The 17899-nt window shown below is 36.8% G+C and overlaps 1 protein-coding gene across 1 annotated transcript; it reads left to right on the top strand.

Moving 5' to 3' along the window:
- Window positions 1-4923: 4923 nt before the first annotated feature.
- Window positions 4924-10246, top strand: LOC127634815 (zinc finger protein ZIC 1-like). Its single transcript, XM_052114495.1, has 3 exons — window positions 4924-6157; window positions 6655-6818; window positions 7200-10246. The coding sequence occupies exons 1-3, from the start codon at window positions 5194-5196 to the stop codon at window positions 7395-7397; spliced, it is 1326 nt and encodes a 441-aa protein (XP_051970455.1). The 5' UTR covers window positions 4924-5193; the 3' UTR covers window positions 7398-10246.
- The last annotated feature ends 7653 nt before the right edge of the window (window positions 10247-17899 follow it).

The following is a 17899-nucleotide window of genomic DNA, read 5'->3' as shown; positions in this document are numbered from 1 at the left end:
TTTGATATACTGAATAGAGAGATTCATGGTAGGCGCTGCAGCCCGTGGAGCCAAACAATCACGGAGCGCTCTAATTGGTCAGAGTTCTGTGATTGACGTCACTCGTGACAGTTTCCAATGTGAAGAAAAATGTTTTAGTGACAGCAAGTAACTAGAGCACATGCGCCAAGCCTCAGGCAGCAAATGAAAAAAGCTTTTTGTTATGCAAAGGTTATTGTACTTTAAAGTGCAATCCCAAAGTTGCACCAAAGCAATGCAATCTTTCTTTATGTATTATGTTCTGGAAAACCTGCAAACGAGCGTCAAGACGGTGCGTTTTACTTTGAGTGGACTCGCATGCAATATAAATATCATGTAGGTTCTGCCTTGTAGTCAGTTATTTGAAAACACTCGTATACACCGATAGAGCACATGCATATTTTGTCATATAAGTGCAAAAGCTATAGTTCGGAATTGCATGCTGCCTTACTCAGACTCAGATTTTTCTGTGGTTAACCCTTCTGTTTTTCACCCTCTTTTCCATGCCTTTACGTCGTCATCATGGGATCGATGTCTTGTGAAAACAACAACGACCTGTTGTTATGATCAGGGGTAATTTTCGGCCTCAGTTGTTCAGCGGTGTCGGATCAGGCACGCAGGATGTGGTGCTTCATCAAAAGTGTACAGGGCAGAAAAGTCTTATCAGAATAGCCCGAGTATCTGTAAAGCGAAATTCCTAACACTCAGTCTTTCCTATATGTAAAAGTTTAGCACCGATGATGTGCTGTAATTTCAAAAACACTGTTGAAAGTGCACCTGCTATGACTAAATTGGATTTATGAATCAACTGATGAGTTTATCATATGAACACCTTGAAAGAAAATTGACAGTGCTTGTGAAAACAGTAGTAGTATAGTACGCAATGGTTTTTGTAACTTTCTTTTAACTTTGTCCTCGAAGTCATTGTATGCCAATACTTTCAAGAAAGAAAACTTTGAGTGTATAAACAATGTTTTATGAGACTACTATATTTATTAGAATCATTCAACACACTTTAACAGCGAAATCATAAGGATTCGTAGGACTTTTATACATTTGGCTGATTCGTATGATATTGTACGACCTTCACTGCAGCCAATGACGTCGCTGGACATCGTTTTTATCTAATATGCGACTATTGCCTTCTTCTGTGACACACAACAGCTTCCTATCATGTTTCCACACTCTACAGATCGGTTAGTTTTAGATAAGGGGTTTGGGTAAGGGCATAATATTAATAAGCATGTCCTTGACACCTCTGGTGTGGAACTTTGCATTACACAGAAAATCGTAGAAATACTACGAATTCATACAAAGAAAATGGTATGAAATCATATGAAATAGAAATAGCCAAATCATAAAATTAGACCTGGCTTCGAAACTTTGCATCAACAGTTCTGAAAACACTGTTTGCATTTTTATACAGTTTTTTTTCCCCTAAATAAATAAATAATATGTTTATTTAATAAGAATGTGTCAAAATCACAAACGCCTTTGAGCCTTTTTGCGTGCATGCGGCAAATAGTTTTTTTTTTTTTGTGTTTTTTTTTTTTTTTTTGTGCAGATTAATGTGCAAGTCAAATGTGACCTAAAGAGGAAGTGACCAAAACTATTTTCCTTTTCATGAAGTTTAATATTTTCTTTGATTGAAAGAAATTATAATGTCTTACATAGCCTTGCTTTTAAAAGTGTGTTACATGTTTATGTTTGTTACTTATATCGTTGCATCTAATATCTGCATGTCACATTTAAATATGAAATCAAACGAAGCCATCAGTGTTCTAGAAAGTTGTAGAAGTCTCTGTTTCATATACCGCGATGAAGTGAAAGAAGTTTTAATGAATGGAACTCTTTCCATCTTCCACAACAATTAAAAAAGGCAAACGAAATATTTCAAAACAGTTATTATCTTGATCGTTTTTTAGCAATATCTTAATCAAATCAGAGACAACTGGTTGAACTGACCCAAAAGAAGGCCAGACAGATAGATTTATGTCAAATACCATAAATACAATCTCCATTGCGGTTAGGTGGATTATACATGAGAGTAGAGGCCGTATTTAGATTGCATCAGTGCTCATATGTCTCGATGAAAATGGAAAACCCACATTGCTTTGTAACTCAACTCTAAGGTGTATTGTTTATTTTTGCGTCAACATTCCATACTGTAGAGTAGGAACATAGCATTTGTTTATTTATTTATTTATTGTTGCATGACAGCAACATAGCAGCGCAATGAAAGATTAACCTATAATGTATCTGAAGGTCATTGTGATAGGTTCATATCGACCTTAAGTAGTTCTGAGCTCACTTGAACACAAAATCCAAATATTTAAAAACTACTAAGTATCTAATCTGAAAATACTAAAAGCACAGCCTTAAGCATTCCTTTACTCGTTAGAGGCCTACTTTTAATGAAGGATAATGCGTTCAGTTATGATGCAAGTCAATTGCAATTCCCTTGAGAAACGTCATGAATTGATCTGTCAGGCCTCTGGTGACAAAGCCATATCATCCATGCCATAAATGAGTAAACATTGTGTGAACTATGACGCGTAGTGAAGATGATAGTGAAAGGGCTCAGGGTCGAAGCTGCAGTCTTTGGCACGAAAGTAAAAGTTTATTTATAAGTTACTTTGCATGTTATAAAGAGAGTTGAACAATAGGCAAAGAAAAACTTTTTGGTTTGAAAAACGAAAACTATTCTGGTGAACGAAGATCAGCCACTGCCCCACATTATTGATTTGAAAATGATACAGGCTGACTGAAACATGTCGCGATCTAAGAAAAAAACGCATGTCGCATGTTTAATGGGAAAATATGCATAAAACTATAGCACAAATAAAATGATGGTCTCAGGACACACTTTGGGTGTTTGAGAGTTTGATGTTAGGATAAAACAGGTGGAAATCCACTTGATTGGCACCAAAAAGAATATGTGTGTTTTTCTTTTTACATTTGTATAATTATCTCTCAGAAATGAAAGAAAAACAAAATCGTTAGAGTAGCCTATATTCTTTAACATGCCTCTTCAAAGTTTCGTATCATTTTACTTTATTTCTGTAATCGAATTTAATTGTTGCAACCAGTAGCTCTTTGTGTATGAAGAACACCGTATTACTATGTTTTGATCTTTTCATTGTGCTCGGTAAGCAATTCCCAATGATTCCAGCTTCCAAAATACACTTTGTCCCAATGCTATCTTACCGTTTTCCACCTGTTGAAGACATCGTCCAGATTTATTTTATAAAGATAACGTCCTTAAGTCAAAACAATTCAACTCAACAGCTTCCCCTGGCTCTACCTCTCTCTCTCTGGAAAGGGTTTGGGAGTGTATGAAGCTGAAGGCTGCAGTCTGGATGATATTTTAATGGCTCGTGGCTTTGAATTCCAGCCGCCGAAGTTTCCAACAGAGAGAAATCCCACTTCACAACTTCCACAACCCACAACTTTTACACACACACACACACACACACACACACACACACACACACACACACACACACACACACACACACACACACACACACATGTTGGTCTACCTATCATTATGAGGACTTTCCATAGACATCATGATTTTTATACTGTTTGTAAACTATAGATTATATCCCCTAAACCTAACACAACCCCTAAACCTAACACAACCCCTAAACCTAACCTCACATAAAAAACTTTTTGCATTTTTACATTTTCAATAAAGCTTAGTTTAATATGATTTTTAAGCTATTTGAATTATGGGGACACTAGAAATGTCCTCATAAACCACATTTATAGCATAATACCCTTTAATTTACTAGTAATGACCAGTTTGTAACCTAAAAAATTAACCCCCTCCCCCCCACACACTCACACAAGCGCGTGCACACACACACACGGGTCATACATTACGGCCTTAACCTTTCAAAAACACAGGTTGAAAATATTAATAACGGAAAGAGACACGTCATTTGCAAGTTTGAATTTATTATATGAAGTTGGAAGGCCTAAAAGTAAAGAAACAACTGAGGCTCACGATCTGAATTTAAAAATCACGTGCAAATCCAAACACTATGTAAATGCAAAAAAAAAAAAAAAAAAAAAACAGTACCACAAATTAAGTGATTTGCAAAAGCACACTGACTTTAATCACGCCCTGCAAAACCATTGGGCAATAGTTTTCTACACATCTCTCAAACTGAAATGTCATTAAAAATGGTGCATGTGAAGAAAACCAACCAAAAAATAAAAAAGAAGCATGAATATGAATGTCTCTGCTAAAGTTGCCACAAAAAAAAGAAAGAAAAAAAGATGCTTATGTGGCCCGTCTTTTCTTAGCTTTATTATTTATTTAATTTAAAGAAAAATAAAAATTAAAAAAGAATATATAATGTACTGTATATACATATAAATATAGTTACATTTTCAGTCCACATTCACATTTATGGAAACAACATGTGACATTTGTAGACTTTGCTTTTTCACCCAACAGATGCATGAGTTCCACACCAAATAAAGACCTTAAAAAAATTATTTCATCAAGTGTTTACTAGAGTGTTTACTCGATGCACGCGCAGGTTTACTCCAGGAGTATAGCCTTGCTTCCAGAGAAGTAGGCCAAACGTGGAAGTCCTCCGTCGGGGACTAAATGTATTATTCTGCCATACATTCCCTAAACTCTGCTTTCAGAATATCACCATCCCGAGCAAAATCACAGTCAGCAACCAACCTCCCGACAATCCCATAGATTGATGATGCAAACCGACCAATCGCACTGATGCTAAGGCATGGCGGGCTGTTATTTGGTGAGTGAATGTTAGTAGGGGGAGAGCACCCTCTCCAATGATGGTCCAAGCACGGGGTCACGTGCCACCCCCTCCTTCCCCATTCATCAGGGGTGGACGGTGTTGTCTTTTCAATTCATTTATCTGCAGGAATGATTGCGACTATCAGTCTGAAGCTCACCGCCTGACTGAGGAGGTGAAAGTTGCGCCACAGGAAGATAAACCGCAAAAGACAATATTGCACATGATTTGCGTGTGCATCGGATGAGCAGGAGAGAGGAGATTCCTCTCCGCTAAAAAGTAAATAGAAATAGGGGATCGGAGTTTGCCTTGCACACTTAAGTCAGAGAAATAGGAAGCAGAGACAGTTGTTAGAGATTCTTCCTCTCTCAGTCTCCTCAGCTGCAGACTGAAGATGCTCTTGGACGCAGGACCACAGTATCCCACCATTGGAGTGACTACTTTCGGCTCCGCCAGACATCACTCAACAGGCGAAGTTACAGACAGAGAAGTGGCTCTGGGCATCAATCCGTTCGCCGATGGCATGGGCGCTTTTAAAATCAACCATGGCACCCACGATCTAGGCTCTGGGCAGACGGCATTTTCCTCGCAGGCGCCCGGCTACGCCACCGCCGCTGCCCTAGGACACCATCACCACCCCACTCATGTCAGCTCTTACTCCACCGCCGCCTTCAACTCCACTCGGGACTTTCTCTTTCGGAACCGGGGCTTCGGAGACGCCACGAGCGCGCAGCACGGTCTGTTCGCCTCCGCCGCTGGAAGTTTCGCCGGGCCACACGGACACTCTGATGCCGCCGGGCACCTGCTCTTTCCGGGACTGCACGAGCAAGCGGCCACGCACGCCTCCTCCAACGTGGTGAACAGTCAGATGCGCCTGGGCTTTTCCGGGGACATGTACAGCAGGGCCGAGCAATACGGCCACGTCGCGAGTCCCAGGTCCGAACACTACGCCTCGTCCCAGTTGCACGGCTATGGCCCCATGAACATGGCTGCCCATCACGGGGCAGGGGCCTTCTTTCGGTACATGAGACAGCCTATAAAGCAAGAGCTCATCTGCAAATGGGTCGAACCCGAGCAACTGTCAAATCCGAAAAAGTCCTGCAACAAAACTTTCAGCACCATGCACGAGCTCGTGACCCACCTGACGGTGGAGCACGTTGGGGGGCCAGAGCAGTCGAATCACATTTGCTTTTGGGAAGAATGTCCCCGGGAAGGAAAACCGTTTAAAGCAAAGTACAAACTTGTTAATCACATTCGAGTGCACACCGGAGAGAAACCGTTTCCGTGTCCGTTTCCCGGCTGTGGAAAAGTATTTGCCCGATCGGAAAATCTGAAAATTCACAAAAGAACACACACCGGTAAGAAATTAATTATTCGAATTATATTAATAACATTATTTTTACTTTCTTGTTGTGGAACAGTAAATTATAATTTCTTGCGATTCAAATAAAATAATGGTGAAATATTAAATGGTCGTTCATTTGCTGCTTTGTATATAAATAATTTTCAAATCCAGCACTATATAGGCCTATTCTACATAAATAAATTAAAATAATATATATATATATATATGAAATAGTATTTATCTTCGTAATTTAATAATTTAAACCTTTAGGAGCATAGTATATTTCTGAAAATTATAATTGGGACGAAGATTATATGGGATTTACTGATTTTTTTGATTAGTGAAAATGAACAATAACTTATTTTTGAATGCCCTAATATTTGTCTTATTTTAATAAATCCTAGTTATGTTTCTTAAAAAAATAGCTATTTACAGAGATAAACAACCGTCTTAAAATGTGCAAGTATTTTAAGGGCTATTTGGTCTGTTTTCTTTTCTTTCTTTTTTTAGGTGAAAAACCCTTCAAGTGTGAGTTTGAAGGCTGTGACAGGCGCTTTGCGAACAGCAGTGACCGTAAGAAACACATGCACGTCCACACCTCTGACAAACCCTATCTCTGCAAAATGTGTGATAAATCCTACACACACCCCAGCTCCCTCCGGAAACACATGAAGGTAAAAACAAATAATATATTCCCGCTCATTATTCTTCACATTCATTAATGCATGGGAAATTGTGGACGCTTCCACTGGTTTCTTCTTCTTCTTCTTCCTCTTCTTCTTCTTCTTCTTCTTATTATTATTATTTTGTTTTACTTTTTAACAGTTTACTTTTTTTCCCTTTTTTTTTTTTCTTTTTTTTTACACGGTCACAATTTCCTTTTTCTTTTCCCGCATGACTTGGAAACAACAAAATATGATTTTTTTTTTAATTAGCTACATGTAAATAATAAGAAATAAAGTCGCAAACGGTTGTTTTGGTTTTGTTTATGGTATATTATGAATCGCATATGATCATTACGCATATATCCACTGTTTTGTTTGGCTTCGACGCAGGTTCACGAGTCAACATCTCAAGCACCTCAACCCTCTCCAGCAGCCAGCTCGGGCTACGAGTCCTCCACGCCACCCACCATCGTGTCCCCTTCCACAGAAAATCAGAGCAGCAGTTCCATATCACCAGCATCATCCACAGTCCACCACACGAGCAGCCACAGCACGCTGTCGTCAAATTTTAATGAATGGTACGTGTAAATATTTTCAAAAGACTGCAGAATTGAGACTGCTTGGTGGGAATCAAGACTCAAAAGTCAGCCTGTTCGCGCGTGGACCTACATACACACAATGTGAAGAATCCGAAAGCTCTTCAGAAATTGCTGTCTAGAGAGATCGGTGCATGGACGGAGTGTGCAACGCTCTTAACAGCCGAATTTTTCCACCATTTCTTTCCTCTGTTTTTTTATATATATATTTTTATTATTATTATTATTATTCTCCTCATATTTCCGGGACTGTACAGAGAACTCCAGTTGCATGCTACCAGCAGGTCACAGACTGTGTTTTTTTTTTTTTTTTTTTTTTGTACATAAAGATTCACTTAGTTTAAAATGTAATATTTTATTTTGTAAATAGTCATAATACAGTTTAAGGGAATTTGAGAAAATGTGGTCACAGATATATGGCCAATGAGATGGTTTTACGAATATTGCGATGAATAGTCTTAACTGAAAAGAATGTTATATTTAATGTGTACCAAATGTGAATTACCCAGTATTACCACAGTCTACACGTTTACCTAACCGATTAGTATTAATGTGCTTTTGTATCCAGTGCAACATTTCGTCTTCAGTCCAGTCTGAGTAGTACACAGTTGTTGTTCTTTAATGTCATGTCGATAAACCGTGTAGTGAAAGCCTGAAGCTCCGTGTCAATCTTGTTTATGTAAGTGAAAAGAAAAATATATAAAACTATTTGTCTATTGCATTGGCAATTGCAAGAAATGAGTCCTTGTATATAACTCAGTTTTCCATATGTATCCGCATGTAAAGGACCGGTAACATGTTAGAGATAATCGATATTTATGGAGAATGCGTTCTTAGGGTATGTCAAATTTAGTTTACAAAATAATGTTTGGTTACTTTTCGTACAATATTAAAGAATGAAACGTACCACAAAAAAAAAAAAAAAAAAAAAAAAAAAAGAAGGCCTTCGATATCTTATTTCTCATATGTACTCTAGCGATTGAATAAATATCAACAAAGAAAACATCACAAGTAATTTCTGTAACCTATTTATTTATGTTTATTTATTTGAATGTTTATCATTTTGAAATAAATTGAGGCTTAATTAAAACATCACACAATTGCAGCATTAGCCTCTGGTGACAAGTATCTAAAGGACAAGAGTCAGTCTTTAGGATTGAACCCCTAACATGGAAACAATAAGCCAAAGTGACTATTCTAAATAAACCAATTCCTGCTCTAGTTAGTTTATATTACTAATGCTGCAGGGCAGGACGAATTTTGTATGTATTTTTTGGAGTAATTTAATTTTAACTCTTGTAACCCTCATTATTCTGGGGGAGTAAAATTGACCTCGTCCCTGGAGTAACGCTGTAATGCATTAAAAAGACAAATCGTGACGGATTTACTTATCTTAACACTCTTCATGCCCTTATGCAATTATCCTTGTTTGGAACCAGTATATGGTAAGAGTGGAGGATTTGAAACTTAACCAAGGAGAGAGTGAGTGTCTGTTGGGCTTTTGTTCTCGGTTGCAACTTGCTTGATCGCCCCATTAGGCACATCAAGATCATGAGCGTGCTTAATATCACCAGTGCGCAATTCTCACTGAGGGACTGCGCCAACTACACACGACTCTGTTTGGACATTACGATCTACAATATGATTTCAAAAACTATTGCGTCCCTCCCCTTCACGGTCAAAAAGTTTTGCAGAATGAGAGATGTATAGGCTTCTTATGCAGGGAGGGTGCAAGCACGTGGTCAGTACTGTTAGTAGTATGCATGCCTGCAACTTTGCTTGTGTGTCTCAGATAACACAAGATCATTAGCATTTGCAAATTTAAGCTGTGCCCTAAAGCTATGAAACTAATGAATCGAGCATTGCAGTGTTGCTAATTCGTGGGCATTTGGATTTATTTTTGTTTTCAAATGCGACTCGACAACATGTTCGTTGAAAAGAAGAGCTTAGTCGCTTAAAGGAAAAATGCAATACACACTAGAGTGTTTACTTGTTCCTCTCGGGTGTGCACTAGTTCAGGCGTGCACGTGCATGCGCGTGAGAAATAGCCGCCCGACTTCGGGAAAATCTAAACATATTGGCACATCATACAGTAGCGGCGAATACTGAATACATTATGTCTGAGGTGATTTTTTTTTTTTTTTTTTTGTAAATATCTTCATATTCTCCTTCCACGGGTTATTAGGTTTTGAGATATGTGAATGATGGTAATAAAATGAATTGTTCGACTCTATTTAACACTCTATCTATTCAAACGTCCTGGTACATATGCATTCATGCACCGTTAGAGTAGCAGAAAGTGTTATGTATTGATCCGTACAATGGAATGCACATTTCTGACAATAGTCGTTTCAATTGCCCGTTATCCTCGTTACTCCTATTTTCCTCCCTATCTTGCATAATTCATGCTATCCATGGACAACGACGTTGCATGAGGTTATGTAAGATTATTTGATGGATGTGATTATTAACTAAAATAGTTGTGTCTGATTTGTGTCCCATTGTCCTATCCTAACATGCACATTAATGCGAACTGACTTGGTCATCCAAAAAGAGGTCAACAGTTATTTAGGTGCCTGTTTACATAATATTAAACGCGCACAACATGCAACAGCCGTCAGAATCGTTTTCATTACGATTTTTACACAAAAACCGCATTCATTATTTACAATATGTTCGTATATCATTTTCACTGGTATAAAACTGTACATATATGGAACATATATTTCAAACAAAAACAAAAAAAATGTCCGTTTTCATATATGTAACAAATCTTTCCAAATACTATTGGAATTCGAATATTTGTACATTTATGCACAAATATATGAACTATAATTATATATATATATATATATATATATATATATATATATGTATATATATATATATATATATATATATATATATATATATGTGTGTGTTCTTATAAAGCCTACCACATATTAATGGGTTAAGTATTTCAAATAGTTGAACAAAACGTAAATGACCTTAACCGAATATAAATCGTCAAAAAGAACACACGTTTGATGTTTTATTAAAACTGTAAAATTCTCTACTAAAATAAATGGGGAAAAAATCTCGAGAAATGTGAATCGTGGGACTTGACAACTGCGAAAAAGATGGTATTAATTTCTGAATATGTTATTATTAGGCTATTATTAGTATTACTCTATGCAAACTATTTCTCTATAAATATGAACTCTCCTAGAAAACCACAGCAAATGTTGACAGTAAGATCTTCCGATGCGACAATATAGATTTACTTGCACAATAAATGGGCGCAAAGAAAACAGAAGCGTTTATTTTAATGGCTACGAAAATGTCAAGAGTTGTGTAATGTTTTAGTCCCCAAAAGAGCCAGAACATTTTGACATTAACACAGTTGCATTAGTTTGTCTAAGTTTACCCCCCACGGAGGGAACCTTCATTTCAACTTTTTATAATATCGTCAGCAATACGTTTTCATAATTGTCTTGCTCAGCAATGGAGACAACTGACCATGTATTTTCCAGCAATTTACATAAGAGTCAAGGCGAGCCTTATGTAATCTATTAACCTGCACTAGTGAAGTCTGTCATTTATAGGCTAGGACTATATGTAACTGCTGCTTACTTGTTTTTCAGGCTCTTCAGTGTGTTTTCCACAGTCAGATAGAGCTGCATTTAAAGTGTTGAACTTGTGTGATTTTTGCACAGCTGTTGTCTAGAGATGGATGCATCCCTGTCATGTAAAAGCAGCTGACAGTTTTCTCCTCTCATTCATATGCGCTTGACCTTTCTCTGACTTCAGCAATGTCTAGTTGGGGTGAAAATGCTGAAATGGGAGTATGACGGGGAAAAGACATTTAAACCCGTGCACAGGGTGCACATTGACAAGAGTGCCCCAGTGGAGTGTGACTGTTATTTTGTATTGAGATGAATGATTATTCTCAGAGTATTTATCATTGCTATGTAAAGAAAGGAGCATAAAATGGTAGGGTAAAGACATGCAATTTGGCATTTTTTTTCTTTCTAGTTTTGATAGGGCAGGACAGAAATGTAACTTGTTATGGCATAATATATCTTGCATTAATTGAGCAACAAATATTAGCCTCAAAATAGATTAAATACTGCTACTACTACAAATGCTACTACTACAACTAATAATAATAATCATTATTTTATTCTCCCTATGTAGCATTTAAAATTGCAACACAGCACGTTTTCTAGTAAGACTGGTTAACTTAGCAAATCGGTCATACTTTTACTTTGTTACTATGTAATTATGCATGTAATTACTGTGTAATACACAGACATCTTGTGTTATTATTTCGATTAATGTTGCAAATACACTTTTAATTGTGTTATAACTATTGTAATTAGCCTAATTATATTTACACACGTAACATGGCACCATAATACAAAGTGTTACTGACACATTTAGGTATTACACCCAACATGACCTTGGAAAATCTGGAAAACCTGGTCAAATGTTTACAGAGTATGTCCCTTTGCTCATGCCATTATGTTTATTTATTCTTTTTTCACTCTGCTTCACACTTTGGATTCACACTGCTGTAGATAGAGCTGTCAACTAACATGAGTCATAAGGGTTTTTGTGACCCCTACAGCATTAGTTGTGGACACTATGACACGCTATTAAGTTTGGACCCAAGAAGATTTGTGGAGGCACTGACATTCTCTATGTTGTCGTGTTCTCTTGGCACGTTGCTAAATGGGGCCATTCCAATTAGATGTTTGGGACAGAAGTCCCTGGACTTCTGCGGGGATATTCACACCCTGTCAAAGTGTCAAGGGATAATAAAAAAAGTAATTAAATAGGCAGTCCACCAAAACAGTACCTTTATTACAGAGGCACACATTCCCATTCAGAAATCTTAAATAATGTCATATACAAGCATATACATATTAAATTGCAGTTCCTATATTTGAGCATACATGTACACATTCATATTTACTCGAAAATGTATTACATATATTAAAATGACATTTTTGTAGTATTTTGAAATTGTATTTAAGAACAATTATTTCACTTTTTATATCAGCGTAAACCATATATGAACATATACTGCTATATATCAGATTTGTGTATGGGTAGTCATCTGCAAACCAAGTTTTATATATACCACACACAAAACAAGCGCAGACATGGAAACTACAGTCAGAAAACGATAGTGATGTAAGTTGAAAAAATACTAAAAGTCATTATAATTAAAATCAGTGTCCCGCACCATAACGGGAGAATAACCCCTTATTTTAATTATTTTATTTGGTTACCTGTCATGAGGATCAGGACAATCTTTTTGTGGGTTTGTATTTTATTTAGTTGTCTCAGATGAGAGCAGCTTGTGGACATCTGCTATTTTAATTGCATCTCATCAGTATAATAAATGTTAAAGTCTGGAGGTGAGGCAATAGATTGGAACACTCAGATAATGGCCCTTCAAATGGAGTCTCAGAAGGTTATTCATTAAAGAAGTAATTTGTAAACTTAATGCACTCATAAAACAGCTGAATATAGAGTATTTTTGTTTTACACAAGCCAAAAAAAAACCAGTCAGACAATGAAATAGTACGCGATCGGATTCAAAACTAGATGCTAATACCTAAACATCCCATCCAGGACAATTTCCTCTGTGAGCAAACTTCTTTTTTTTCTTCAATATCACATAACTTACACGTAGCTGACATTTTGAGTGTGTGGATGGATAAATTGGTTAATTTTACTCAAGCTTCTAAAAAAAGCTTAAAGACAAAATTGTGAAAAATAATTACTCAAAGTCTCAAAATCTGTATGCTCTTCACAGAGTCATTAAATGTCCTTCTGAAGATTGTATATTGAGAACTGTATGAATTTCAAGCATCCAATGAAGTTTTCAGGCTCTTGATTAGATCACAATACAGAGAACTAATTAAAACATGCTGTAGAATGTTCCCCAATTAACATAATCATTGACCTCATTAATATTGTGCATTGAACCAGAGAACAGAAGTTTGGGCATTTTGTAATTAGATACAAAGATATGTTTGCATCTCGAAAACGGTTGTTCTGAGCATCAAACACGCCTTGCCATAAACATAACACAGATGAGCTCATTTTAGAAGGAAATTATACTCGAAGACTGAGGTTATTCAAGTCAAGTCAAATTTTATTTCTATAGCACATTTAAAAACAACAGAGCTGCGCCAAAGTGCTGTACAATATTACAATATGCAATTTAAAAGCATTGAAATAGACAAGGCAAAAGACAGGTTTATACATATAGCACCTGATTCATTCAAAAGATACATATACAATCAATCAAGCAGTTTAATTAAAAGCACTAGAGAATAAATACGTTTTAAGAGCCGATTTAAAACTTGTTAGTGTCGGAGCAGACCTCACAGCGAAGGGCAGACTGTTCCAGAGCTTAGGAGCAGCGGCAGAGAAGGCCCGACCACCCTTGGTTTTGCAGCGAAAGCGTGGAACAGTTAAAAGAAGCTGATTACACGATCTAAGATTTCTTTGGGGAGTGTACATAGTCAGTAAATCACATATGTATGTTGGTGCAGCACCGGATAGCACTTTATACACCAAAACTGCAATTTTAAAATCAATTCTGAACTTAACTGGGAGCCAGTGTAAAATTTCTAAGACAGGAGAGATGTGATCTCTCTTTTTTGTACCAGTCAGAAGTCTCGCTGCAGCATTTTGAACAACTTGTAGACGAGTGATTGTAGATTGAGGCAGACCACAGTACAGGGAATTACAGTAGTCCTTTTATTGAAATGCACTTCACAAACAACAAAGTAATCAAAGATTTTCAGAGTATTTGATGAACTTTAGAGGTCATATGTGAAGTGTGCAACCCTCTGTTGTCGTGACCTAGAGGTTACTGGAATATAATAGTCTGGCTTTGGTCTACAGCTAATGAGAGCATTGGTCTTCTGAATCCATTGGAAATTTGTTAACCATGCCAAGTGACAGTCATAAAAAAATCCCCTTTCCTTAAAACCTTTACATTGTGTGTTTTGAACAATTTCAATCATTCTAATTTGCATTAAGCTGTAATTAAAGCAGGTGCATTTACTTTGAGCTTCGTTAAGGCCAGTCAATCATCAATATGCTGGAAGAATAACAACTCGCAGTGCACCAAAAAATTGCTATTAGTGGTTTAAATTCCAGAGAAGAAACTGGAATGCTTTAACAGACTGTTACTTGGAAATGTAGTCCCTGTTATATTGGATTTTCCACAGACTTTGTCCATAAACAAGACTCATAAGGTAAGTCAAAAATATTAATAAATCATTCAGGCTTGTCAGGCATTCAGGTATGTGTCTTGGATCTGATGTGGTTCTATAACCATTGTCTTATATAAGCTTGTGTTTTCTAAATGTACAGTACAACATATTTTATTTTGTAACAGGAGACAGAGACAAAGGACAATAAAACAAATCCTTCAAGCCAACGAAACATTATTTTGGCAAATTGGGAAGCTGTAAGCGCTATGAACCCATTCTTGAGTTCAACGTTTAACGGCTGCTTATTTATCCCAGGTGGTCATGAAATGCATTACTCCTCTTAATCCATTATATGTTTTCCTCATGCTTCTTATTCCTTTCAGAGAAGAGGACAAGCTGGATAGAGATGTAGTATTTTTTAAAGCAGCACATGGTGCAACACTTTCCAATAATTTGGCATAACACAAGTAGGAATTTCACAATTCTTAGTCATCATTACATGGGGGCCATCTTAACAAGTGGTATTTTGTCTGGTGAAGGCTTATGGCTGACCTGCCGTGATCGCAGTGCTTTACGCCAGATAGCATCTCAAATGTTTCCTCCTGTAAGCATGACAATGTAGGCCAGCTGTTCATTTATAAAAGAGTAATGGCGAAGTTTTTAGAAAATACAATAATTTCCAATCCAACACAAATGTCAAGAACCTCAGAATTTATGTAATTTATTTTATTTTTCTGTAGATAAAAAAACATAAAAAAAATGTCCAATACTATTTAAAAGTATGATTTCCATTTAAAGAGCGATTTTGAGTTAAATATCCTTGGGCAACATTCATGTTACTTATAGCAGTGCATATTCTAGAGATATTCCTCAGTAGCATAATATTGGCATAGAGCAACTTACTGTATTTCAAGCTGATAACATAGTTACTTGGTGGTACTAACATTAACATGTTCATTGTCAAACATGGCTGTTAATATCCACAAACAAAACATTACATATTATGTTAATAAGTATACACTTTACACTCCTACCACTAAATGCAACATCAATGGGCACTGTTTTTCTTGATATCTTATTCATTTTGGTAACATTTTAGAATAATGTTCCCTTTGTTAAGGGTTTATAAAGGGTTTCATTAATGTCCAATAACTTTTTTTTACAAATGCCTTATAAACCATTGACATGTGGTTATAACATTATGCTGCCAAAACAGCACCAACCCGCTTCTCAGAACACCATTCTGAGATTATATTCTTCTCACCACAATTGTACAGAGTGATTATCTGAGTTATTAGACTTTGACTTTGTCAGTTCGTCTGACACCAACAATCATCCATGCGATTATCTAATCTGCCAATCGTGTGGCAGCAGTGCATACAATCATGCAGATATGGGTCAAGAGCTTCAGTTAATGTTCACATCAACCATAATAATGGGGAAAGTTTATCTCACCGATTTGGACCGTGACATGATTGGCTGCTTTGAGTGTTTCTGGGGTTTTCACACACAACAGTCTCTAGAATTTACTCAGAATGGTTCCAAAAACAAAAAAAACATCCAGTGAGGGGCAGTTCTGTGGATGGAAATGCGTTGTTGATGAGAGAGATCAACAGAGAATGACCAGACTGGTTCAAACTGACAATGTCTACAGTAACTCAGATAACCACTCTGTACAAAAATGATGAGAAGAATAGTATCTCAGAATGAGATGCATGTTGGTGCTGTTTTGGTGGCATGAGGGGGATCCTACACAATATTAGGCAGGTGGTTTTAATGTCATGGCTGATCGGTTGTATGGCGTCAATGTGTATGAAGAGCTGAAAAGTGCTTTTGCAGAGGACTTTGGTAACCAGGACTAAGTATTTATAAGGGATTTTACTAAGTATTTAATAAAATGTATGTTCACTATTTGACAAGTATTGCATGAAATCACTCGTTTTATGTTGTTATAACTGCATATCAATGATGTATAACAACTTTGTAAATGACTTATTATTCATTAATGAACCAATTTATAACACAAAGTATATTAATGCAAAGTGTTGGCACTATTTTCTTTAACTAATTGGGAGAGGTTGTTATGGTGATACAACTACTAAATAGAAATACATGTACAATTCACATACATAAACCAGGAAAAGCACAAGTATTGTATGTAACAGGAAAGATGATCCTTCATGCCAGATGCGACTACAGTTATGCAGATAACACCACTTGTGTAAGCAGACTGGGGCTTGGTCTTTCGGAGTCAGCTACCTTCTCATGATTGATAATTATCAGCCCAAATACCTTGGCTTGGTCCAGGTGGCTGCCATTTATTATGTTTCTTTTCTGTGCTCTAATTAATTACTAATTGATTTTAACACCTGCATTGGCAAAGCAGACCTTGTTTTTGTATTTTTAAGGGGCATCAATTAACACTGGAAACTATGCATTGGTTGATATTCTTATGCCCACCTGACTACAAAATTATAGCATTTTCATTTAGTGTTTTTGTTTTTTCAATAATTTATTTTCAGATGAAATAGTCTATAAAACACAATAACACAAGCTATTTAAGAAAAGCTATTCTGTCTTGACAATTTTAATTGTGAAAATACAAATTCAGATGTCTGAGGTGTGTTGAATGCAAACTCTCCACACAAAAATAGTGAAATACCATTAACAGTTGTCTTGAAAAAACACTAAATGTGTCTTTCACGTGTGACAACAGGAGTCCCTGTTTAATTCAAGTCCATCATAATGTGCTTTTCACACAGCTCAAGATGCAGACATGGGAGCTGTCTGGTGCATCCACAACCACGGCAACCATATGTACATGTTTAAAAACGTATTTTTTCACATTTGAATTTATTTTCTGTAACTTGGGAACATGCTCATGATAAGCTCAAGACCTTGGCAACTACAAGGTCCAGGGATCTTTCCAACAGGCAGTGGAGAATGCCAAGCATCCTTTCATAACTACTGAAGGCCAGCTAGGTCAAGAGACAATGCTCAATTTCTCTTGTTGGATCAGTTCATGTTGGATCGGTTCACTGTGTTTGACTGGGGAGGAAATGTCTTAACTAACTCAGACAGTTATCATTCAGACACAACCAAGCTAATCTCATGAATATTCATTAAACAGTAAAAGGTGGCAAATTTGTAGAAATTTGCACAAGTTAATTCATAGGAAATTGTACGAGTTATGCACCAACTAATGAGAGATGCTTTCCTTGTGTCCTAGTAGTTCCCGATGTGGTGTTTGTTTCATGGTAATCCAAAATGGTAT

This window comes from Xyrauchen texanus, chromosome 42, assembly GCF_025860055.1.
Source record: "Xyrauchen texanus isolate HMW12.3.18 chromosome 42, RBS_HiC_50CHRs, whole genome shotgun sequence".
Taxonomy (NCBI): domain Eukaryota; kingdom Metazoa; phylum Chordata; class Actinopteri; order Cypriniformes; family Catostomidae; genus Xyrauchen; species Xyrauchen texanus.
Note: the sequence above shows the minus strand (reverse complement) of the source record. Positions and strands in the feature narration are given on the sequence as shown.